This window comes from Ursus arctos, unplaced genomic scaffold, assembly GCF_023065955.2.
Source record: "Ursus arctos isolate Adak ecotype North America unplaced genomic scaffold, UrsArc2.0 scaffold_50, whole genome shotgun sequence".
NCBI lineage: Eukaryota > Metazoa > Chordata > Mammalia > Carnivora > Ursidae > Ursus > Ursus arctos.
This window is the reverse complement of record NW_026623068.1, coordinates 267,000-293,038: the sequence shown is the minus strand read 5'-3', so window position 1 is coordinate 293,038 and position 26,039 is coordinate 267,000. Positions and strand designations below refer to the sequence as shown.

Below are 26,039 nucleotides of genomic sequence, written 5' to 3'. Positions count from 1 at the left end.
TTCCCGTTCTGTGGGTTGCCTTTTAGTTTTGTTGACTGATTCCTTTGCTGTGTGGAAGCTTTTTATCTTGATGAAGTCCCAATAGTTCATTTTTGCTTTTGCTTGCCTTGCCTTTGGAGATGTGTCTAGCAAGAAGGTGCTGCGGCTGAGGTGGAAGAGCTTGCTGCCTATGTTCTCTAGGATTTTGTGGGATTCCTGTCTCACATTAAGGTCTTTCATCCATTTTGAGTTTATCTTTGTGTATGGTGTGAGAGAGTGGTCAAGTTTCATTCTTTTTCATGTAGCTGTCCAATTTTCCCAGCACCATTTATTGAAGAGGCTCTCCTTTTTCCATTGGATTTCTTTCCTGCTTTGTCGAGGATCAGTTGACCATAGAGTTGAGGGTCCATGTCTGGGTTCTCTGTTCTGTTCCATTGATCCATGTGTCTGTTTTTGTGCCAGTACCATGCTGTCTTGATGGTTACAGCTTTGTAATGGAGCTTGAAGTCTGACATTGTGATGCCCCCAGCTTTGGTTTTCTTTTTCAACATTCCTTTGGCTCTTTGGGGTCTTTTCTGGTTCCATACAAATCTTAGGATTATTTGTTACAGCTTTGTGAAAAAGTTGATGGTTTTTTCATAGGGATTGCATTGAATGTATAGATTACTCTGTGTAGCATAGACATTTTAACAATATTCTTCCAATCCATGAGCATGGAACATTTTTCCGTTTCTTTGTGTCTTCCTCAATTTCTTTCATAAGTGTTCTGTAGATTTTGGAATACAGATCCTTGACCTCTCTGGTTAGGTATATTCTTAGGTATCTTATGGGTTTTGGTGCAATTGTAAATGGGATCGATTCCTTCATTTCTCTTTCTTCTGTCTCATTGTTAGTGTATAGAAATGCAACTGATTTCTGTGCGGTGATTTTATATCCTGCCGTGTTGCTGAATTCTTGTATGAGTCCTAACTATTTTGGGGTGGAGTCGTTTGGGTTTTCCACATAAAGTATTGTGTCATCTGCAAAGAGTGATTGTTTGACTTCTTTGCCCATTTGGAGGCCTTTTATTTCTTTTTGTTGTCTGATTGCTGAGGCTAGGACTTCTATTTGAGCAACTGTGGTGAGAGTGGGCATCCCTGTCGTGTTCCTGACCTTAGGGGAAAAGCTCTCAGTTTTTCCCCATGGAGAGTGATACTCGCTGTGGGCTTTTCGTAGATGTCTTTTATGTTACTGAGGTATGTTCCCTCTACCCCAACACTGTGGAGAATTTTAATCAAGAAAGGATGAATGATTTTGTCCAGTGCTTTTTCTGCATCAGTTGAGAGGACCGTATGCATCTTGTCCTTTCTTTTATTAATGTGATGTATCATGTTGATTTGATTTGCGAATGTTGAGCCACCCTTGCAGCACAGGAATAAATCCCACTTGGTCACGGTGAATACTTCTTTTAACGTACTGTTGTATCCTACGGGATAGTATGTTGGTGAGAATTTTTAAACCCATGGGGTCTTTGTCTGGTTTTGGGATCAAGGTAATGCTGGCCTTATAGAACAAGTTTGGAAGTTTCCCTTCCATTTCTATTTTTTGAAACAGCCTCAGAAGAATAGGTATGAGTTTTTCTTTAAATGTGTGGTAGAATTCCCTTGGGAAACCATCTGGCCCTGGACTCTTGTGTGTTGGGAGATTTCTATCACTGCTTCTATTGCCTTGCTGGTTATGGGTCTGTTCAGATTTTCTGTTTCTTCCTGGTTTAGTTTTGGTAGTTTGTAAGTTTCCAGGAACGCATCCGTTTCTTCCAGATTGCCTCATTTGTTGTCATATAGCTGCTCATAATATGTTCTTAAGATTGTTTGTATTTCCTTGGTGTTGGTTGTGATCTCTCCTCTTTCATTCATGATATTATTATTTTGGGTCCTTTCCCCTTTCTTTTGGATAAGTCTGGCTAGAGGTTCATCAGTCTTATTAATAATTTCAAAGAACCAGCTCTAAGTTCATTGATCTGTTCTACTGTTCTTCTGGTTTCGATTTCATTGATTTCTGCTCTGCTTTTTATAATGTCCGTTCTCCTGCTTGGTCTAGGCTTTATTTGCTGTCCTTTCTTTAGCTTCTTTAGGTGTAAGGTTAGCTTGTGTATTTGATACTTTTCTAATTTTTTTTTTGAGAAAGGCTTGTATTGCTATGTACTTTCCTCTTAGGACTGCTTTTGCTGTATCTCAAAGGTTTTGAGTAGCTGCGTTTTCATTTGCATTCGGTAAGAATTTTTTTCTTTTTTTTTTAAGATTTTATTTATTTATTTGACAGAGAGAGAGACAGCCAGCGAGAAGTGAACCCACGCAGGGGGAGTGGGAGAGGAAGAAGCAGGCTCTCAGAGAAGCAGGGAGCCCAATGTGGGGCTTGATCCCAGGACCCTGGAATCATGCCCTGAGCCAAAGGCAGACACTTAATGACTGAGTCACCCAGTTGCCTCGAATTTTTTAAAATTCTTCTTTAATTTCCTGGTTGACCCATTCATCTTTAGTAGGATGCTCTTTAGCTTCTGAGTGTTGGTGTTCCTTCTAAATTTCCTCTTGTGCTTGAGTTCCAGTTTCAAAGCATTGTGGTCTGAAAATATGCAGGGAATAATCCCAGTCTTTTGGTATTGGTTGGGACCTGATTTGTGACCCAGTGTGATCTGTTTTCGAGAATGTTCCATGTGCACTGGAGAAGAATGTGTGTTCTTTTGCTTTAGGATGGAATGCTCTGTATATATCCATGAAGTCCATCTGGTACAGCGTGTCATTCAGAGCCCTTGTTTCCTTGTTGATCATCTGCTTAGATGATCTGACCATTGCTGTGAGTGGGGTGTTGAAGTCCCCTATGATTATTGTATTATCATCAATGTGTTTCTTTAATTTGGTTTTTAATTGACTTATATAATTGGCTGCGCATATGTTAGGAGCATAAATATTTATAATTGTTAGATCTTCTTATTGGGTGGACCCTTTAAGTATGATATAACATCCCTCTTCCTGCCTTCCTATAGTCTTTGGTTTAAAATCTAATTTGTCTGATGTGAGCATTGCTACCCCAGCTTTCTTTTGAAGTCCATTAGCATCATAAATGGATCTGTACCCTCCTCACTTTCAATCTGGAGGTGTCAGAGTCTCTTGTAGATAGCATATGAATGGGTCTTGCTTTTTTATCCAATCTGATACCCTGTGTCTTTTGATTGGAGCATTTAGCCCATTTACATTCAGAGTAACTATTGAGAGATATGAATTTAGTGCCTTTGTAGTACCTGTAGAGTCCCAGTTTCTGTAGATCGTTTCTGTTTCTTTCTGGTTTACATTACTTTTGGGCTCAGTCTTCGCTTAGAGGATCCCTTTTAATATTTCTTGCAGGGCTGGTTTAGTGGTCATGTGTTCTTTCAGTTTCTGTTTGTCCAGGAAGCCCTTTATTCCTCCTTCCATTCTGAATGACAGCCTTGCTGGATAAAGTATTCTTGGCTGTATGTTTTTCTCATTTAGTACCCTGAATATATCATGCCAGCCCTTTCTGGCTTCCCAGGGCTCTGTGGATAGGTCTGCTGCCAGCCTAGTGTTGCTACCCCTTTAGGTTAGGAACCTCTTGTCTCGAGATGCTTTCAGGATTTTCTCTTTATGTCTGAAATCCGCAAGGTTCGCTCTTGTATGTTGGAGTGTTGATCTCTTTTTATTGATTTTGAGGGGGGTCCTCTCTATATCTTGGACTTGTATGCCTGTATCCATCCTGGGATAGGGAAATGCTCAGCTATGATTTGCTCAAATATACCTTCTGTCTCCCCTCTCTCTCTTTCTTTGTTCTCGGGGACCCCAGTAATCGTTTTGCATTATGGTATTGCTGATTTCTTGAAGCCTCCCTTCATGGTCCATTAATTGTTTTTCTCTCTTTCCCTCGGCTTCCTTCCTTTCCATCAACTTGTCTTCTATGTCACTTACTCTCTCTTCTGCCTCACTTACCCTAGGTGTTAGAGCATCCAATTTAGACTGCATCTCAGTTAAAGCATTTTAAATTTCAGCCCGATTAGATTTTATTTCTGCACTAAGATTCTCTAGTCTCTTTTATGCTTTTTTCAAGCCCAGCTAATAACTTTATAATAGTTATCCGGAATTCCAGCTCTGATATTTTACTTATATCCATATCAATTAGATCTGTGGCAGAGAGTATTGCCTCTGGTTCTTTCTTTTGTTGTGAATTCCTCCTTCTAGTTATTTTGCTCACAGAAGAATGGATGAACAGGAGAGCAAAATCAAAAATATTAACCACGACCCAAGCAAAATCCACACTAGACAAATCCAAAGAGGTCAGAAACCAAAAAAGAAAAAAAAAAAAGGGTAGGGGAGAAGAGAGAATATAATCTCCCAGGTGTTCAAAACAGGTGATCCACTTGGTCTTGGGTATATTTTAGTCTGTTTGTTAAAAGACACTAAATCCCAATAATGTAAAATCACCAATGTGTGTGTGTATGTATATATACATATACAGAAACATAAAATTGAATAAAGTGAAAAGAAGCCAAAAAGGAAGAATATATCTAATGTAAATGTAAAAAAATGAAAGTTAAAAAAAGACTTAAAAGCAAAGAGTTGATAATATACGAAACTAGTTGAAAAGGAAAAAAGAAAAGGAAAATTTTAAACTGAAAGATCAACAAATCACGAGAAAACCTTTGAATTTTATTTACTGTTTTCCCCTAGTGCTTGCTTCTAAACTTGGTGTTCACCTGTTTTTCCACATGGTTTTCTGGGGGAGGGGCCCACTGTGCTGATTCTCAGGTGTCTTTGCCTGGGGGGAGTTGTACCCTCCATTTCCAGGGGGCCAGGCTCAGTGTAAACTGCCTCTAGTTGGTCTGTATGGCTTTTGTTCCCTGAAGGCTTTCTGGGCCTCTTTAGAGGATGAAAACAAAAGTGGTCATGCCCTGATCTCCAGTCCCTGTGCTGAAAGATCATGGTTCCCTCTCTTCAGTAAACCCTCAGGGATAAGGGGTCTTCACTTTTGTGTATACCAAACTCTGCAGTCTCCTGCAGTGCATGCCTGCACTGATCCTCCCAGGAGAAGGCGGAGGGTCGCGGCTTTTCTGTCCTTTGCAGGGCCCCCACATGATAGCTGTTGCCTGACCAAGCCGCGGTTTGAGGTTTATGGCAATCCCCCTCCTCTGCTCCCTGACCCTAACAGATTTCCCGGCTCCAGTGCCTGGGAACTCTGCTGGCTCAGGTACCCCTGTTTTTCCTGTGACCCTAGGGATCCTGAGACCACACTGCCCCACCTGGGATTCTGCCCCACCTCGCCACCTGAGCACCTTTCAGGCAGGGACGTCTCTCACTTGGAGCAGATTTCTAAAGGTCTGATTTTGCACTCTGGGGTTATGTCACTTTCCTGTGGACGGCTCACACAGGCTCCCTCTCCCTGCAGATGATCTTCCCATATGTCCCCACAGATTCATTTCTCCGCACCTTCTACTTTGCAAAAAGTGGTCACATTTCTCTTTGTAGAATTCCAGCAATTCTTTCTGTACATCTCAGATTGAATTCATACGTGTCCGGAAAGACGTAATAGTTATCTAGCTAAATTACAGGGACCAGATGAATTGAGGTCCCCTGCTGTTCCATCATCTTGCCTCCCTCCCTCTATGTATTACTTTTTAAAAAATATTTATTTATTTTAGAGAGTGAGCAGGGGGATGGGCAAAGGGAGGGAGAATCCTGAAGCAGACTCCCTGCTGAGCACAGAGTCCGACACGGGGCTCAATCCCAGGACCCTGAGATCATGATGTGAGCCTAAACCCAAGGTAGCCACTGAATTGACGGAGCCACCCAGGTACACCTCCATTTGGTTGAAATGTTAAACACAGGGGTGCATGGGTGGCTCAGTCAGTTAAGCGGCTACCTTGGGCTCAGGTCATGATCTCAGGGTCCTGAGATCGAGCCCCCCATCAGGGTCCCTGCTCAGTGGGAAGTCTGCTTCTCCCTCTCCCTCTGCTACTTCCCCTGTTTGTGTTCTCTCAGTTATTCTCTCTCTCTCTCTCTCTCAAATAAATAAATAAAACCTTAAAAAATAAATAAGTGGTAAACATATATATTAATTCACAAGATAACTGATGAGGGGCAGAGCAGACTCCAGGCCCACAGTGACTTGGCATGGCCTTAGCGTTCCAGGCTCCTTCCCCTACGTCTTGTTGTCCTAAGGCTAGTTCCACTCAGGTTTGACAGAAGACCTTCAGGGATATTTGGACTTCAGCTCCCCGGCTTAGAACACCAAAACTTTGCTTCCTTGTAGCGTAGACCAGGGAGAGTTTAGGCTACCGTAGCATTTTCCGGTTGTATAGACCAGAGAGTACAGGCTACTCTAGCATTTTCTAGGTTGTAGCAGTTGTGTTTATTTGTTCCTGGTTTTCCCACTATGACCTGCTTAAGGGATGTGGAAGGACTGGTACCTAATACAGAGCCGGGGGAAATACTTAGGTAGTCATTCGTAAGTTTCACAAAACAATCCTGGATCTCCTTTCCTATGGACACAGAACTTCTGGTTGAGCAGAGTTGTCTGATTGGCTCTGGCCAGTGAGTTTGCTGAGGGAATAGGTGGTGGCAGGTCTTCTAGGTGAGGTATGAGGTGAGGTTATGTGCTCTCTAGGGTCCTGGAAAAAGAGTTAGCCGCATGAGTAAAGAGAGGAAAGAAATGGCCACTGTGGGGAGGTTGAGGGGCCGTGTATGTGAGCACCAAGAGGGATGGCCGAGTCTGTTGACATTGGTAAGGGAGCACCAAACGTGCCTCTGTTGGCCTTTTGAGGTAGATGATTTTCCTCCTCGACCTGGGTCCTGAGAACTGGGCCAGAACCTAATGACCTCTATTCATCTGCCTCCTTTCCTCTGTTCCAGGTTTGCAGTAAGCCTTGGCTACTGGCATGACCCTTACATCCAGCATTTTGATAAGACTGTCTAAGGAGAGGAGGTCCTCCGAAATTAACAGAGGCAAGTGACCCCCTCCCTCCCAACTTCCCCTCATCAGCCCAGAGGCCTGAGGTTTTAGGAATTCATGCTTAAAAAGAGAGTTCACTCTCTCCAGGCATATGAATGTGCTCCTATCGCAACATCCTCATGAACACAGTGTATTATGAACCTTTTCATTGTGGTTAATCTGATATGGGAAAATGTTATCTTACAGTAATTTTGTTTTGTAATCCTCTGATTTTGAGGGTGAAGTTGAAAATCATTTTTGTATGTTTAAGAGCCATTTATATGATCTTTCACTGTGAATTGTCTGTTCAAGGAAGGAATTACTTTTTTGGCTTTATTAAAGCGGTAATAACAGTTAGGCTCTGCAAGTCCTTTCTATCAAGGCAGAGAAAGGATTTGAGGTGGGAGGGTGACTCAGTCTCAGCCAGACTGAGAAATTAACCAAGTGACCACAGTCCTTGTGTGTGCCAGGAATCCTGGCCCTAAAGATGGAGCCTATGGGTAGATTCTATAAGAAATGCAAAGAACGTTTAACGTGGTGGTCCCTGAGAAAAAGGACGTGGATCTTACTTGGAGCTCAGGATGAACCCAGGCATTAGGAAGATGGGGCCAGGCCTGGCTCAGAGGCCTGAAGCCTCCCTCCTGGGCTCCTGAGGAAGCTTTCTATACCACTGCTGCAGAGGCAGGGACCCACCTCGGGGCCTTGGGAGCTGGGTGCCCGAGGCAGCATGTCAGCCAGCCTGCCTCTTCCTCTGCCTGGGCTGGCATCTCCAGACTGGGGCCCACTAGGAGAGTGCTTCCCAAACAGCGTGTGGTGAGCATTTTTAAAGTTTTTTCCCAATAATCAGCCTGTTGTGGATGATACTCTATAACATACAATAAAAATGATTTCCTCGAAAAATAAGAAGCCAGAGACACGTAAAATACAAGCTCAAATTGTGTAGTAGCAGAATCAATAGGACTGCAGTAAGTTTCTAAATGCTACTCCAATTTTGTTCTTAAAATAGTTAAGCGCAAGGCTTTAGAACACAGATTTTATCTTCCTTTCCCCCTCTTTTATTTCCCATCCCCTTTGCTCCAGCTCCCCACTCCGGAGCTAAACAAGTCCGTTTATTGGGCAACGTTTACTCCTGGCTTCCCCTCCCACCGATGCTCTGTGAGGCCTTTTTATAAACATAGTGGCTCTTACCCACACAGAATGGAGATGAAGGGAACACGGTAAGAAATACTTTTTTTGTTTGTTTTGACATTTATCTGCCCCATTTCCTGACCCCAAAATATTATTTTTGTCATGATCTCGCAATTCTGAGTTTGAGCCGAGTCCTGAGTAGCTTTCACCTAGCTATGAAAAAGCACGTTTCCAAAAGGAACATTTAGATCTGACATTTTGATGTAAAACACTTGTCTTTCCCATGTAAAATAATGGGACATTTTATTTTAATTTTTAAAGATTTTATTTATTTATTGGAAAGAGAGACCATGAGCAGGAGGGGCAGAGGCAGAGGGAGAAGCAGGCTCCCAGCTGAGCAGGGAGCCCGATGCAGGGCTTGATCCCAGGACCCTGAGATCCTGACCTGAGCCAAAGGCAGACGCTTAACCAACAGCCACCCGGGTGCCCCAAGGGGCAATTTATTTGTAAGATCGTTAATTCCATTAAATCATTAAATAGATTGTACTTACTTTGCTTGTAGCAGCTTTAAATTAAATTTAAGAAAGGAAGAGAATGTGAAAGTCACTCTTTCTCCCATGAAGTCCACAATAACCTGCTGACCCGGAGGAAGAGCAGAAGTGTCCTGATTTGCTTTTCTCCTGGCGTGTGCTCTGCAGGGATGATATCCCACCTCACTGAGCAATAGCTTGTCTCTGTCTCTCTCTCAGGATATTTCGCTCACGTCCATGGCGTCAGTCCGCTTATAAAGGCATTTCTACGGAAGACAGAATGTCATTGTCAAATTCTAAATCTTGGGACTGGGGTGGATACCACCTCTGGAGATTAAAGGTAAATGAAAATTCTGCCTCTTCTTTCCCAAATTGTTTCACCTGTGAAGGTGCCCGCCTGGTTCAGAAATGTTAAAATATATTCAGAGGGAATGCAGTGACGGTCTGTCTCGCGCCCCCGTCCCCAGATGCTTGCGCCTGCTGCCCCCGTCAGCCACATACTTAGTGTCCCCAAGCCCTGGTGAAGGATGGGTGCCTTTCATCTCATCCTTTGCTGTTACAAACAGGGCTTAGGATAAAAATCCTAGTAGACATTTCCTCTGCATGGGTGGAAGAACCCTGCCCGTGGAATTATGAGAGCCAGAGCCCCTGCATCTGCCATATTGGCAATAACGAAGATTTTATTGTCATCCTGCTAGTGTCTTTGGTACAGGCTGGAGGTGCACACGGCTGGGTGATTGTGCGATGACACAAAGGCCTTTTGCAGCTATTCCCTGATTTGGTCCCTCACCTGCTCTGTTAGGGAGCAAGAACAGGTGTAACTGCGCTCACTCACAGGAAAGGAGACGAGTCTGGTTAGTGGCAGAACTGGGACCAAATGGGCTGCAGCTCCTCTAAATCCAGGTTCCTTCCCTGTTCTCTACACAGAGCCTGTGCTTGTTCAGGGGGGTCTCTGCGGTCTGTTGGGCTGTGGTGCGTCTGTACCTCAGTGACCATGGTGTGGTGGAAGGAACGGGAGCAGAAGGCAGTGGCAGAACGTGTGCAGTGTGAGTGGAAGGCACTGGAGAAATGCCTCCTCTCGGCCCGACACCGTTTCGACTTGGTCCCGACATTTGGATTCTCCCCGCTGTCATGTAGGTGGGTTAATAATGAACAAATCTGACATTTTTATTCCTGGGAACAAGGTACATTGAGACTTAGGTACCCCTTCCAAGAAAAAGGTTCTCTCTCAGGAGTGAGGAAGGCGAACAGCACAGGGTCAGTAAGATATTGTGGAGGTGTTTTGTTTTGTTTGATAATTATATTGGTCCAAAGGGTTTTTTTAAATATATATGTTTCTTAAATAATAAAAAATAAACAATGCTTCTTTGCTTCTTGGAGCCTGGGCCTGTCGGGCCAAATTTAGCCCACTCAGCGTTCGTCGTAAATAAAGTTTTATTGCAACACAGCAACTCCCATTTAGCTGCATCTTCTCTATGGCTGCTTTACCAGCATGACAGCGGAGTTGAGTAGTTACAAGAGAGGCTGTCTGGCCTGCAAAGACTAAAATACTTTCTGGCCATTTACAGTAAATTTGCTAATCCCTGTATTGAGAGGTATGTGCTTGTAGAACGGGGCAGGGAAAATTTTGGCTGCCAGTCTCGTTGTCTCATGCACCTTCCCCCGGGGATGTTCCCCCAGCTGCACCAGCAGAGGCAGCGGGTCACAGGCTTTTTGCTGCCACCATCGTGGGAGCTCGTTCTGTTTGATCTCAGGGGCCCAAGACTTTGGGCAGTTGAAGGCTCCCCACTTCGGGCAGCGGGCACCAGGAGGGCCCAGGAAAGCCAGTACCATCACAGAAACAGAATAAAGGGGCAGTGAACCCCTTTAAGGGACCTCAGCTGATCGGTGTCTCCCGACTTCTGTTTTCACACAACCCAAGGATCAAGGACGCAGAGGGTGGGTCTCACCTCGGGCAGCCTGTGCTGCGGTTGGCCCTGCGGGATCCTCTTCCAGTCCAAGGGCTGTGCTTCCTCACGGCTGTCCCCAGCTGCCATCCAGGAGCCGGTCCTGTCTTCGGTGTCTTTCTTGCCTCCTGTGACTCGCCAGCTTTCAGTGAGTGGCGTGTCAGACAGGCTCAGGGAATCCCAGAGTCGAAAGTGGAAACATGTGCTGCAGCCATTTTGCTCCTTTTCGAAAGCCCAGAAAGAAGCTGTCTGTTCCTTAGAGGCTCGAGGTGTGCCTTTTGGTAGCTTTCCCTCCCCAGTGACCCCTTAGTCAGTTCTTCTGAAGGTCAAGTAGCTGATGCATGGGGAGTTCTTTTTTTTTTTTTTTTTTTAAAGATTTGACTTTTATTGGGGGGGGAGGGGCAGAGGCAGAGGAAGAATCTTAAGCAGACTCCCCTCTAAGCACAGAGCCCGATGCTGCGCTGGATCCCAGGACCCTGAGATCGTGGCCTGAACCGAAATCATCTTCGGCCGCTCACCCGACTGAGCCACCCAGGCGCCCCAAGGGGAAGCTCTTTATACTAAAGTAAGAAGTCCTACAGAAGATGTGGGAGTGTATGCTGTCCTTCATCTGCTTTTAATTGTTCTCATTGTCTTTGGGAATTTTAGGCTCTCCTTACCCTTTCCTGTCGTGGGAGTAATGTTCTGGAAGGGTGCTGTGGAGTTTTCTAGCAGAAGTTAGTTCTCGTCTGCCCTAAGCCTTTCCTCCCAGTAGCCTCAGCTAGCTCGTCCATCGCCGCGCTCTGCAGACGGGCAGGCATGTGTGGCAGCTCTGAGAGTGAACGGTTGAGATGGGTGAGCCTGTCTTTTCTGATACATCACGAAGCGGTCCTTTACTCTCTCCTCCTGTGTCCCTCTGTCACCCTCCCTCTCCCCCAAACCAGACCCTCTGATTTTTCCACTAGTTTGGGGGGTAGCTGGACCTATAGTTCTGACACTTAACCCATAGGGATCACCTCCTACTAGAAAATGCTTGCTTGTGATTTCTGACCCCATCATGCCAACCCCTAAGACAGCGACCCTCCCCCATCCCTGCTTCCCATCGCTCCTGACTGTCTACATAGGTGAGTTAATATACATACTACATACTACCGTCTACATACACGGTGCTCTTCCCTGCACAGTTGTTCACATCAGAAACAGGGGTATCATCCTGACCCCCGCTTTTCCTTTGGCCCAGCCTGCACCGGCGACACCACCACCGGATTCTGGACACCGGCATCTGTGTTTCTCTTTGTCTTTCCCCTTTGACCAACTGGTTCTGTATTTCTGGAATAGAAGTAAGGTGGACACGAGGGTGTTAAAAGCATGCATGGCGGGGGGGATGCCGAACAGTCAGCAGGTTGTGGAGCGCCTTGTTTCTTGCCAGGCCTCAGGGGTGTGAGGAGCTGTTACAGGAGACACGCAGTGTGTGGTTGAAACAGGCCAGAAAGGGGTGTCCTTGCAGTTGGTGAGCTGAGGAGAGAATGTGTTCGAGAATCCTCCTCAGGGCTGAGTGAGTGAGTGGACACGACAGAGATGGGGGGAATGGGCTAGGAGCCCAGGGGGTGACCAGGCTGGGGAGGCAGGTGGTGGAGCAGGGCCGTTAGTGTGTCTCTCTATGTGTGTGTGTGTGTTTGTGTGTCGGTCTCTGTGAGTCTCTGCGTGTGTGTGTCTGTGTCTCTGTGTTTGTGTCTTTGTGTCTCTGCCTCTCTGTGTGTCAGTGTGTATGTTTGTGTGTGTGTGTCTCTGTGTGTGGCTTTCACACTCTCTGCTGCAGCCCACAGTAAAAATACATGTACAGCCCAGGCCAGGCCGCACATCTGTGTACCCGTGTCAGTAAATCAAAGGCACACCCTTGGCGCTTACTAGCGCAGGTCCTGCTGTGCGTGTGGCTTGTATATTTATTTCCTCATGAGTCCTCACAACCCCGTGAGGTGCAGTCAATTTCTCTACTGTGCAGAGGAGGAAAGCTTGGCCCAGGGAGTTTAGTGACTTGCAGCGCCTCACAGCAGACAGGTGGTGGATGGGATCTGACCCCCATTCCCTGGCTGCAGACGCCTGCCCTTTCCCACCCACCGTACGCGCCTCTCACAGAAAAACGTAAATGTACCACAAGACAGTGCTCGCCCTCACTGATGGGGATGCTTTGTGATGTTTGCTGTTGTATCCTATTTGATCCCGCACATGCTGGCCCCGACCCCTCCCCCCCAAACACACAATTGTTTCCTGACCCTCTCTAATCTGTCTCAGTCTGCTTTTTGGAAAATCTGTTAGCTCCTACTTCCCCAGTGCCTCTCAGTGCCTCCCCACCTCCATGCCAGTGGCTGCTCCCCCAGTTCAGGCTCCCTGTGACTTCTTCCCTGGACCTTCTTCCTGGACGGCTCTGAGAATCTCCTAACATTTGTCCTCTATCCATTCTCCACACAGAGACCAAAGTCACCTGAAAAGTACCTTTCTGACCATATCGTTCCTGATTTAAATCCCTGAAATAGCCCATTGCTGTTTGGGGCTTAGTACTCGGTACATGAAGATGGTCAGTAAATGTATGCGGGAATACAGAATTAGCAAACTTGCTGTGTATTTTTCCTCAGGATGAAGATCTCCAATGAAAATATTTTTGAGGTCGACTTTGCAGTGATTGTCACGAGAAAGCTGCCCAGCATCCAGTAAGTGTGGCTTGGACCAGAGGACAGAGCCGGGCAGAGTCAGAGGCAGCGGTCAGGAGCGGGCCGGATGCATGCTGGAGACCTCATTTTAGGGGGCCCTCCCCTTGGACCCCCTCCCCGCTTTCTTGCTGGCCCCGGGACCTCATTCCAACCTGTCGAGCAGTCTTCCACATGCAATACACTCTCCCTTGTGACTGTTCTGTCCATGAATGTCATTTCTCTGAACCTTGAAATGACCTACACTAGTTTCATGATCTGAATTGTTCTGTGTATTTTGTCTACTTCGTTATCTCCAGGGCATAGAGAGGTGCCCAGCCCAGAGCAGATGCGTCGTCAATATTGTTTGAGCGAATGAAAGGGAGGCTGAACTTAGTCATTTACAGTCTGTGAGATATTCCGGGGGCCACGCTGACCAGGTTTTAAGGAGTTTGCAGAGTTGTAGAGGGCGAGTTTGTGAATCTCTGCTGGGAGCTTTTGTAGCACCGTGTGCAATGCTTCCCTTGCATCCCCTCACTCAGTGCTCAGAGCAGCCTCGTGAATTCTGGTGGGGAAACCGAGGCACAAAGCAGTGAAGTGAATTTCCATCTCGGCACCTGTGAAGGAAGGGGCGGAGCTGAGATTTAAGCCCTGGCCTCAAGCCCGAGGGTTTGGAAGGGAACTCCCTTCCTTCTTTTTAAATGAGTGATTTCAATAAAATGCCAAGAATTGCCTTTAAAAAAAATTTTGGTGAGCATAAAAGTTTCAGCTTGTCCTTCAAGGATGTCTAATTCTCATCATCTGGAAATAGTTTTCAAGTATGAGGTTGATCTAGTTTACCCTATGAAAACAAGGTTTTCACCCTTTCCAAATACAGGATTCCGTTACAGAAAATATGCTGTTCGGTTGCCGTCTGGCATCTGAGGCTGTGCCTCCGCAGACGATGTCCTAGCCTGTTGGGACCCCGAGTGAACTAAGAGGAAGCGGGCTCTCACTCAAGCCCAGAGGTGCTTCTGGGCTGAAAAACGCATTGGCCTTTGTGTATGGTTGTTGTGATGGAGGATTCGGCTCTCTGAGGTCTGATTTTTTGCATATCGTGGAGGAGGGAGTCATCGCATCAACGTTACTGACTTCAAGTCTGAATAGGAGTCCTTTTTTCAGTGAACTGTGAGCGGTGAGCACTGTGTTAAAGATTTTGTTTGAGAAGAGGCAGAAAACTGGAGACGACTTGGAAAACCTGGAACATCGGGAAAATCCTTGCTGACGTATCCTGAGCGATTTCTGAGTGTTCAGTATTTCATGATGAGATTGTGAGTGGGCATCCGATTCGGAGTGTCCTGCTTAGTGACCTCGCCGGAGCCCCGATCCACTGAAGTGTGAGTGCGTGTGCCGAGGGCCAGACGTCAGGAAGCAGAAGGCCCTGTGGAGTGAGTGGCCCTTGCTTTGAACAGGAGCAGGATGTATTTGCCGTTCCTGGAGTGGGTGTTTGCGGTTCTGCTGAAACTGAGCTCCTTGACTCATTTCTCTCTTTCCCATCTTCCCACAGAGTCAAGCCTTTCTTATCACAACCCATTACAGAACTACATTCGGAGGACCCACTTCAAATCGGCAAGTACCCTTAACCTACGTGGTACGATGTGCACTACAGAACACTCTTTGCTTTTTTCCCCTTTTCCTTTTAAAAGGGGTGTGTGTTTGTGTCTGTGTGTGTGTGTGTGTCTGTCTGTCTGCACCTGCGAGTGAGCACTTGCGATGTCACGCAGAGTGTACTTCTGCTGATACGTTTACACTGCATCGCATTTACCGTGAAGGAATTTAAAACAGATGTCCATAGGTCCCCGTTCTTCAATCTTTACAAAATGGGTTTCAGTGATTTACAACCAGTGCAAAATAGATTTTTTCCTGAAAATCTCTGTTTCCAGCTTTCCTTGGGAACATCCAATCTGGCAGCATCAGACCCTAAGTCCTAGGTGGCTGCTTCATGGAGGGGGGCTGTCATCCTCCAGTCCCCCCGCACTGCTCCCCGCTGTCTTGTACCTGACCTGCTCCACCTGTTATATCACCTCCTCGGCCCCTGTGCTCCGGGTTTCCCCTCACGTTTTAAGTATGAGTGTTTCCAGCAACTCCCTGCTCACCTCTAAGCCTTTCAGTCCAAGGTAAACCTCTTCCAGAATGTTCCATCGTTTTCAGTCTGTGTCTGGCAGAGTATTCAGGGGGCTTACTAATAATTCAGGTCAGAGGACATGCCCAGAGAGGATGGCCTTCTGGGATGGTGGACACAGATAACACAGGAAACATGAGACAGCGAGACAGGCCTCTGTGCAACCACAGTGCCACAGTCATGCTCCTGGTGAAGAGACTCCCAGAAAGAACATCTCCCCCATCCTTCGTTTCCCTCCTACAGATTATAAGTAGAACCTGTGCAGGCTTTGCCATGTGCTGGCCTGGCTGTTTTCTCCACACTGTCGCTATCATAACTTTCTGTATATTTGGTGAATACTTGTGTCGGAATGATGAAGGAGCTAACGCTTTGCATTACCTTTGATCCATCGATGCAGAAATGTATGAAGTAGAAAGTAAAGACCCTGCATAATCTCTCCCCCCACCAAGATAACCAGTGTTCAGAGTGTTTTCTCCTATGGATGAACAGTACACCTAGAGACGGATAAATATCACACATGAAAACACAAATACAGTCCAGTGCCTGGCACCTAGAAGGGTCAGTAAGTTTTTGCTGAAAGACTGTACATACACATTGAATAAATACATAGGTTGTAGTTCAATATATATCTGTTGAATGAGTGAATCTACATTTCTCAAAATAAATAGATTTATGTATAATTTTAATAAAGCGAATAATTGACACGTCCTGTTTTGTAACTATTCTGGATCCTAGTAACTCATGGCTGTGCTTCTATTGTCATTTATAGCTCTGCCTCATTATTTCTGATGGCTTTCTAGTTCTCCTTTGCATGGAAATACCTTTTTACTTAATGTATTCAATACTGATGGTCCTTTAGATAGCTGCATTTTATATGGTTTTCTATTAAATAGTGTTGTAGAAAGCACAGGTACACGTGCGTATTTGCAGGAATTGCTGGCTCAAGGAATTGCCCCTTATGAATTCTAATAGCCACTGCCAAACTGTTCTTCAAGATCCTCTTTACTAATTTGTATTTTCACAAGAGTAGATGACGGTTCTCTTTCCCTACAAAAGACACGATGTAATACTTAGTGTATTCTGACCAGCACTCCTTCTCCCCTGCTGGTAACAGCACCCAGTGTTCTCTGGGGGACCAGTACTCCCCCATTGCCATTCCCTGTGGTTTGGGTGGGGCTGACTCCATTTGCATTTCCAGGGCATGGCATGGGACCCAGCCAGACATCTTCAGAGTCTGTCCTGGGGCTCTAGCCACAGTGAAAAGTAGTCTATGTCCCTCTGGGACTTGAACTGAGGAGGGAGGAAACCTGGGTGGGGCAGGGGTGTCTCCTTGTGGACACAGCCTGTCTAGAGAGTGGAACCCCTGGATCCAGCCCTGGCTGCAGCCATAGTCCTTTTGGACTCTGGGTCACATATGAGCCAGTAAAGTTCCCATCTTGGCTTAGGGCAATTCGAGTTGGGTTCTCTTACAAGGAAAAGAGACCTAATCAATAGGAGAGAACATTGAAAGTCGTGCTTACAGATGGGAGGAAAGGCTCTGCTCCAATTTCCTTCTGGTCTGTTTGTTTGGTTTTGATACCTCTGTCCATTCACTCAGAGTGGAGTGTTGCTCACTGTATTAGCTGTCCCTCTCTAAACACTTGTCTCATGGTCTATAATTATTTCTTGCTTGTCTGTCTCTTCCACAGATCTATTGAGCCCCTTCAGGGCAGAAACTGGGTTGTGTTCACTTGTGATTCTTTAATACCTTGAACAGTACACAGTGTGGCCTCCATAAGTGCCCCTTGATGAATCAGCCATCCTAATTCTCTTCTTTGGGACCCCCCTGTCATGAGACCACCACATAGCCTCATGTCTGTGATACACAAACCATCTTCTGAAACACACTCATCCTCCCATTGTAAACACATCACATCATGAGAACTCCCTCCTTGCAGCCATTCCTAATTCTCCCCCATGTTCGTCCCATGGAACCTTAGTGTGCGGTTGCTGACAAGGTCCTTGTTCTTGGGAAGACAACATGGCCTTTTATGAATGGATAGCACACACGATGGGCATGCCATTCACACACACGACTTCACTCATGGGCGAAGGGGACCTACGCTTTCTAGCCTTCCTCTTGAGTGCAATGCACCCAGAATCCCACTTCTGATGTCTGTCAGTAACACGATAACACAGAATCACAATTCTAGGCTCTCTCCTGCCTCCGTGTTTCCTCCCGAGGCCTTGACAATGACCGGAGTGGAAGGAATACAGATATGTCGAGGAAATCGACAGCAGTGAAGCAAAAGCTTCCCCAGAAAAACAGTTTTGACTTTGGGAGCATAACTGCCACACCCTTCATAGCTCTGTAATAGCCTCGGCTTCCACTGGCATCGAGCAATAAAGATTTTCAAACAGAGTCAAAGGTCAGGGCCAGAATTACAGTCCCAGTGTGAATCACCACTGACTCTATCCAGTTTTCATTTTCCCATACTTGGGCTCACACCGCCAGGGCGATCTGGTAGGAACTAGATTTACACTGGATTTGACAGTCTTTGTGGAGTTTCTACCCTGTGCTAGGCACCGCAGCAGACCCTGGGAGATGAAAGAGAAAGACAGCAAAGGGCTCTCAAGGCATTTTGTTTACTGGGGAACAATAACAAGTAAAGAGGCCACTGCATCATAGAAAACCAGGTGCTGTGTGGACTTAGGAACGTTCCCCGGGATGGGGCCATCCATTCTCTGTCGGAGCATCAGGGAAGGCCTTTTAGAGGCAGACACCTTGGCCTGGAGAGCTGAAGAATGAGTAGGAGGCAGCTACAGGGCTGGTGTGGTGAAAGGAACTCCGGAGAATCTCAGGTAGAGGCTAAGAGGTAAGAATGCTCGGCCTGCTCCATAAACTAGAAGTGGGGCACGTATGGCCAGAATCTAGGTGTGAAGAGAGAAGCTGCTACAGAGGAAGCTGGGGCCAAAGAGGGGCCGACTGGCTTGGTAGCTTGAAAAGGCCCAGAACTGGGGCCCCTGGGTGGCTGAGTTGGTGAAGGCTCTGCCTTCGGCTCAGGTCATGATCCCAGGGTCCTGGGATAGGGCCCCAGGTCAGGCTGCGTGCTCAGTGGGGAGCCAGCTTCCTCCCCTCCCCCTGCAGCTCCCCCTGCTTGTGCTCTTTCTCTGTTAAATAAAATAAATAAATAAATAAATAAATAAATAAATAAATACCTCAGAACTTTGCACAAAAAAAGCAAACACCCCTTTCCTGATACAGTGTATAAAGAGGCCAGAATGACAACATGACAAATCAGTCTTGACAGTCATTGAATATTGATTTTACAAGGCATGTTACTAAGAATGCAAAGGGAGGCAGGGGTAAGAAAGCTCACAAGGAATTATCTTAGGATTCATTTACAGATTCTCTGTTGAATCATTGGCCCCCACTCCTGAAGAGGGAGCAGAAGGACAAAGCACAGGCTGATACCCTGTGACATTCCTCCAGGAAACTTCCAACTATCTTAATGTTAATACCTTGCTAGAAGGGAAAACAACCTTAACCTGACAATGGCAAGGTCTCCAGTATCCTCTTTAGCGTAGGAAAGTTCTTTTGAAGCCCTCCCTTTTCTTTCCCTCTCCCAGCTCCCAAGTATGTAATCAGTTGCCCCCACAACCCCATTACAGCAGCTCTTTCTGCCCAGGGATCCTGTCCCAGTGCTTTAAGAAAACCAGCATTTTGCCCTAAAGACGTCTCAAGAATTCTTTCTCGGGCGTTGGCTCGAGATCTCAGCCCACCAAACCTCACCTGCCTTCCAAAACTACATCACTACTATCCTGTCTACCTCCCGCTGGGCATTATTTCTATCATTTCCTACAAATGACAGAAAAGTAGGCAGCACTAGGCTTAGGGCACAGGCATCAACTCTGGTAACAGGATAAATGCACACTAAGGTAATAGGGTGGGGTAGCAACAAAGTTAAACAACAAAACTAAGCCACTAAGCAAAAAGTTATGGTGGGGTGCGGGGGACCCAAACCTTAAACAAGGAAATTGAAGAAATGGGAGGGGAAGTCAAAGTATTTTGGTACAGACACACACACACGGAACTATCTGCACGTGTTCTGGCCAAGTCAAACTCCCCCTTTGACCCAACTTTTGGAAAAAAAGAAGCAAGAGCTGTGGAAGACTCACACCTTCATGTCTCTGCCCAGCAAAAACAGTCACTAGGTCCAGTACAGCTAACTGCCCTAAAAGACCTTGAAAGATGTGTCCCAGATACCTGGGCACATGACAGTCACCTCCAGGACCTCTCAAAACCACCAGTGGTTCCTGTTCCAACAGCCTGGTGGTCTGCAAACCCTGGTGTCTTCTGTCATTCCATAATGGAGAATGTTTCCTGTCAAGCATGAAAACAGTCCCCAAGAAACCTGGAGAAGGATCTGCTTCCAAATCCAAAGGGAGAAAGGCTTTTTAAAAAGCTATTAAAGAGCTAAACTAAAAGTCGGCCCAAGGCGTTTCCACAATTCTTTCCACCCAGTTCCCAATTTGTCAATATCAAAAACTTGGGCAGTCGGGTCCACAGGGGCCCGGGTTTGGGAACAGCAACACCTGTACAGCCCCTGCATGGACCACCGAAACTCCCTGGGCGCATCCGATGGGCTCTGATCATCCCTTCCTTATTTACTGCCATCAGGCACTTGGACGTGGAGGGTCCGCAGCAGCAGGGCGAACCTGAAAGGCTGAGGACGCCACCCCCAGAGCACAGCGTCCCCCTGGCCTCAGGCACAAGGGTTACCTGAGTTTTCACCCGGGGCCAACCCCGGGGGAGGTCAGGGGAAGGCCGGGGGAGGTCAGGGGAAGGCTCGGGTCCACTCCCTCCTGGGCGATGCTCTGCGGGCCTGGACAATGGGCGGCGGGATGACGACCCACCCCGCTGCTCCCCGGGGGCTCTGGCGCTGGCCCAGAGCTGGGCTCCAGGTCGCGACGTGGCGCAGCCCGGTCCCAGATCCCGAGTGCTGCAAGGCATCGAGCGCGCGGCCCAGAAAACAGCCGGCCCTGCCGAGGCGGCCAGGCCAGCGTCCCCAATCGGCTCATCCCGTGCCAACCCAGATCGGCGCACTCGCCTACCCGCGGTCTAGCTGGCCCCTGCTTCATGCAGTTGGATTGCTTCTTCCTGGTGGAGGCGGCTGACCAAGGGGCTTGGGCAGGGCAGCTTGGGAACCGCTCAGAGGGCTGCATCACCTCAGGGCCCAGGCGGCTGTGGAGCTGTGCCTGGACGGGAGCCCCGCCCTCTCTGCCTCTCATCCAGTGGCACCGCCCACCGGGGGGGCCTTGTGGGACCAGGCAAGGGGTGTGGTTCCCAGCCCCTCCTCCACCCAAGGCCTGAACCCCAGGCCTCTCTGTGAGATGCCAGGAGCCCCCTATCCAGCACGGTCTTCGCCACCGCCCGCGACCCCCTCCCCGGTCTAGGCCGCACACCTGCGGGAGGCAGTTGATGGGTCACAGCGCTCCCGGCCGCCAGTGAACCAGCAAACCCAGGAGTGGGACTCACTGTCCCCGCAGGCTAACGAGGCAGGGAGGGACAGGTCACTCTGGAGCCTCTGGAGGTTGGAAATGCCCAAAGTCTCTTGAGGGCCATGCCTTACACGTGTGTAGACATTTGTCAAATGCACCTAGGACCTTCACTCCTAGGTGGATGGGTGCGTGGGATTGTGTACCTTTCACCTCCATTCAAAAGATTCGGTTGCGTGGAAAGCACACGCCAAAGGAGTTTGTGTACTGTGATACCACTTAGGGGGAAAGTCGAGGGCCAAGTGCATTTTGTGTGGGCAGGCACCTGGGGGCGGTGAGGCAGGAGCATGCACTTGGGACCCGCCCAGGACCGCCATGAAAGCGGGGGAAGAAGCGGAAGGGGCCCAGCCCTGGCGTGAGAAGTCGTGGGGATGAGCGGCTGGGACCGGGACCAGTGGCCAAAGACGGCCTTGGGAAAGACCAAGGCCTTGGCCTTTCCTAAGGACCTGGTCTGCAGAGGGGAGGGGGGCCGGGCCCACGCAAGCGTTGCCTAGAAACGCTTATTGTCTTGGGATTCTTAGGCTCGCGCAGGCAGGGGTTCTGGGACACTTGGCGGGGTAGTCCGACTGCACTGGACGCTTTTTCACAGCGGACCAGGACAGTTTTATGACCCGCAGAGATGTTGCCTTGGGTTGGTGGCCTGGGCTCTGGCCTAGACCATTCCCCAGGGGAAGTGGATGGCAGAGAGCCTTGCTTCACCAGCCACATTGATTTCACCGGGCACGTGGGAAAGGGAACTTCCACTGGCGAGGAGATGGACTTCGCGGACCTCATCACATCACAGGCACAAATCAACAGACTCCTGAAGGACATCGAAACACTGGAGGCTGAGGTTAGTCACTGGAGGCGTTTGTCTCAGTCGTCATCAAAGATACTAGACTCCAGTGAAATTTGGAAACTGAAGACCACCATCAGGGACCTAGAACAACAACGGATGAACAAGCTAGACGAACACCAACTTGAAGTATCGGTATTACAGAGTCTCCACAAGAAGCAACTGGCCGACGTCATTGAGAGGCACCGCCAACAACTACGTGAGTATGAGCAAAGGGAAAGTGAGCTTGGACGGGTGGAGCAACAACTTGCAGAGATGGAGCGGCTGAACGACAATCTGAACAACGTTGCTTCTGATGTCAGAGCAGAAAACCAGAAGTTGGTTTTGGCACTCCAAGATGTAAGACACCAGCTGGAAGAATCGATTCTCCGTAACAACGAGGAGTTTCTGGAAAACAACATTGCTGTGAGGGCTTTAAAGATCGAAAAAGGGCGGTTAGTAGCGAAATTGTATCGGACTGAGAAGAAGGCGTTGGAAGAGAAGAGGAAGTACAAGCAAACCATCAAGAAATTGTTACCTTTAGAGCATGCACGTTTGATCCAACTCATGCAAGAGAAAGACCTGGAAATATTCCACCTCCAAAAGAAGATCGAGCAGATGGACGCCGACCACAGAGAAACCAAGGACATGCTGTCCTCTGCTTTGGAGGAGCAGAAGCAATTGACACAGGTCATTAAAGAAAAAGCCTCAAGAAGCAATGACCTTTTAGAGCAAACCGTGGAGGACAAAGACATGCGTCTCACCTCCGTGACCGCCGAAAATCATCATCTGAAAGAAGAACTGGAGCGCCTGAGACAACAGAGTCGCCCTGTACCTGACCCTAAAATCCTCGAACTGGAGTGTGAAGTCTTCCAACTGAACGAGTTAAAAGATGACCTCGAGGAGGAAGTAAAGGAACAACAGAAGATCATTCACAACCAGCAGCAGGGGAAGATAAGACTGCTTCAGTCTCTACAGGAGCAGAAGCAGAAAGTGGACCATCTTCAATCCCAGCAGGAGCAGCTGCATATTGAACGCGCTCAGCTCCTTGCAGCGAAAGACCAGGAGATTCAGAATTTGCAAGACACATTAGGCCAAATGAAAGCCCAGCTGCCTGACAAAAGCCAGCACATTGCAGCAGAGCACTGTGACGACGTTCAAGTCACAAGCAGTCAGCCTCTTCCTAGAGAGAACGGAAGTGAGAAGCTTGATCCATCTAAAGGCGAAACTCAAAGATCAGTCCAAGGAATAAAAGAGCAAGAAGTGGAGATGAAGCTTCTAACTGAACAGAACATCCGATTGACCGAACACATCGATCGGGTGTCCAAAGAGGAGATTGGTAAACTAACTCAGATTATCCAGCAGAAGGATTTGGAGATCGAGGGTCTTTCCAGCAGAATCTCTGCAGCTTCTCAGCGCCAGCGCGTGGACGTGGAGCGACTTCAGCAGCAATTGCAAGAGTGTGCTTCGAAAAGCGACCAAGTGTTGGCTGTCTTAAATGAGAAAACGAGGGAGAATAGCCATCTGACAAGGGAGTATCAGAAAATGACAGAGAGACTTGCTGCCAAAGAAGCAGAGCTCCAGAGGATGCAAGAGGAAAATCGGAAACTGTCCCCGAGAATTGAATGTAGTGGTCAGGAGATGTTTAGAGAAACGATTCAGAATTTATCACACATTATTCGAGAAAAAGACCTCGAAGTGGATGCCTTAAGTCAGAAATGTCAGACTTTATTGACCATCCTGCAGACCTCCAGCACTGGTGATGAGGTTCGCGGCGTTCACATCGATCAGTTCAAGGAGCTTCTGCGGGAACGGGACACGTTCAAACAGCGAGTGAAGATCATGGAAGAGTGGAAAGAGCAGGTGATGACCACGGTCCAAAACATGAAGCAGGAGTCACCCCAGCTTCAGAGCGATCTTCGCCAGCTCCAGGCGCAGGCTTGCCCTGGCAGCGAGGAGGATTCCAAACTGCAGGCGACCTCTATGGACCTGATCCAGACTTACAGAGGCAAGGAAATAACCTTAGAACACTTAGAGAAGGACCTGGCACGAATTCAGCTCAGCATCGGGGAGAATTGCCACGCCAAGGATCTCCTCTTAGGGAAACTGGACGCGATTTTCCTGCAGCCCTCCCCCGACTCCTCAGAGCCAGCCGACTCTCTGAAGGCCGTGACATCTGACGTAGTGAGCCAGTCTTCTCAGTTGCGCCAAGAGGAGGTAGAAGAGCTAAGAAAATCAATGCAAGAAAAAGATACAATGATTCGAACCCTCCAGGAAGAGAAGCAGAGATGGATGGATTCCGTGTCGGCCGCGTCCCCAGGAGAAGGCAAACAACAGGAACACGGGGATTCCGACATGGAGCCGCTGAAGGAGAAACAGGCCGTTCTGCAAAACTTCATTCCGGATCAAGAGCTCCGACTGCAAGCGAAAAGTGAGGAATTGCTTTCTTTGCAGGAGAAGTTCAGTAGCCAAGTGAGTGAAAATGACCTTTTGAGGCAGGCAGTCACCGATTTGAAGGAGAGACTAGCAGATTTTGAAACGGATGTGTGTCAACTGAAAGAGGAAAATGCAAAGCTCGTGGAAACGTGTAGAGAAAAGGAAATGGAAAATCAGGCCTTGCAAGAGACCAACAGGCGGCTTTCCATGCTGCCGAGAGAGGAGGAATCCCAGTCCGCTGCGGTGGAAGAGAAGGCACTTGCTTTGGAGCAAGTATTGCGAGGGAAAGAAGAGGGCGAGACCGGGGAAGCGAAGCGGCTCGTCGATGCAGTTGCATCCGTGCAGGACCAGACAGTTGTGTGTCCACAGGAGAGAGAGGAAGTCCTGCTGGCACTGACACAGAAACAAATGGAAACCTGTGCCCTCCAGAAGGAGGTGCACCATTTACGGGAGAGAGAATCACGCCTCACCCAGGAGCTGGAGAGACGGCGTCACGTCGCTTCAGAAGCCGAAGATTCTCGTCGCCGCGAAGCTTTGGTCTCAGAAGGCAAAGTGGCTCAACTCAGAGAGGAAGTGACGGTCTTGCAGGGAAAGCTCGTTTTGTCTTCCACGGCCTTGGAAAACGCGAGCCATCGAGCCAGTGTGCAGGTGCAGTCGCTGCGGGAGCAATTGCACATGGTCACCCAGCAGAAAGAGGAAGCCGCCTTCCAGCTTGCAGCCTCCCAGGAGGAAGGGAGGCAGTACGGTCACGTTCTAGCCGCCCTCAAGCTGGAACTCGCCGAGTGGATGGAAAAGGCAGACAGCCTAGAAGGGAAACTGAAGTCATTGCAGGGACGCTTCCAGAAAGCAAAGGCTGACTTGGGTCTGAAGGAAGACCAGCTCCAAGAAGTCAAGAAACAGAACGAGGTCCAGCAGGAAGTCCTGGAGGACACCCAGAAGAAACTGATGGACTTAGTAAGTAAGTCCGAAGGCATGGTGGACAAAACCCTCCTGAGGAGACTCTTCGTGGGCTCTTTGCAAGCACCTGATGCCGACCGGCAGGAAGCCTTAAGGTTGATGGCAGGCACGCTGGGGATCCAAGAAGACCAGATGCGCCAGCTGTTCAGTGAAAGGCCAGGTGGGGTTACCAGCTGGGTGACTGGGGGGCCTGGATCCAGAAGCGCCCCCAACACACCTGGGAAACCAAGTCACCGAGCTATGGCCAACCATTCTTTTTCAGGACTTTTCGTCCAGTTTCTAGAAGCGGAATCACATTCAGCTTCTCCACCACCTAAACCCTCTGCTCATGCCGTGAAGCCCCCAGATTCAGGAGGAAGGGGAAAAGTGGCTAAGAAACAAGGCCCACAACATCTGAACACTGCCCTAGGATCCACACCCCGAAAAAAAGATGTGAAGCCCCGCACCACAGCTGTGTCTCTCATTACCCCCCCAGGACCAGAAACGGATGGATCGGAGCACCTTCTTCTAAATGCTGTCACTGATGCTTTCCCCACATACACGCCCCAAATACTGTCACCTGCCACGAAGGTTGGAATGGCGGCCACAGGCCCCTCAAAGAAATAGACGATTCTCAAGCCGGAGAGGAGACGGCGCTTTGAAGAACGCAAGTCACTCTGTGTGTCTACCTTAGCCCAAAATGGCCTTTTGCAAAACGTAATGTATTTGCAGTTTTGCTTTCAGCTTAATAAAAATATTCTTTTATGACTTAACAAGAACAGAGGTCTTTTAATGACTGCAGAGGTATTCCCCAAACTGAAAACAGTGGTGACTTCTTATGAGAGTAGACATTGGTGGGGTTGGAGGCTGTGGTCCAAGGATACTTCCAATATTGTTTGTAATGCTGTAATGTTTTCACAAGGAGCAGGTATCTAC

The 26,039-nt window shown here is 48.1% G+C and overlaps 1 protein-coding gene across 6 annotated transcripts; it reads left to right on the top strand.

The window, feature by feature from the left end:
• Nucleotides 1–6,973: 6,973 nt before the first annotated feature.
• Nucleotides 6,974–25,879, top strand: LOC125282346 (thyroid receptor-interacting protein 11-like). 6 transcript variants are annotated; one of them, XM_057307561.1, is made up of 6 exons: nucleotides 6,974–8,168; nucleotides 8,829–8,949; nucleotides 9,537–9,742; nucleotides 11,003–11,120; nucleotides 13,168–13,242; nucleotides 14,765–25,879. In XM_057307561.1, the coding sequence occupies exon 6, from the start codon at nucleotides 21,537–21,539 to the stop codon at nucleotides 25,728–25,730; it is 4,194 nt and encodes a 1,397-aa protein (XP_057163544.1). In that variant the 5' UTR covers nucleotides 6,974–8,168; nucleotides 8,829–8,949; nucleotides 9,537–9,742; nucleotides 11,003–11,120; nucleotides 13,168–13,242; nucleotides 14,765–21,536; the 3' UTR covers nucleotides 25,731–25,879. The 6 variants fall into 6 exon arrangements, with proteins under 6 accessions (XP_057163544.1, XP_057163542.1, XP_057163543.1 ...); XM_057307559.1 differs by having other exon boundaries at nucleotides 9,537–9,746; XM_057307560.1 differs by having other exon boundaries at nucleotides 9,537–9,746; nucleotides 10,998–11,120.
• Nucleotides 25,880–26,039: the final 160 nt, after the last annotated feature.

Bases quoted from the DNA above. Each gene is read 5' to 3' on its own strand.
- LOC125282346 (XM_057307564.1), top strand. From the start codon at position 21,537: ATGTTGCCTTGGGTTGGTGGCCTGGGCTCTGGCCTAGACCATTCCCCA.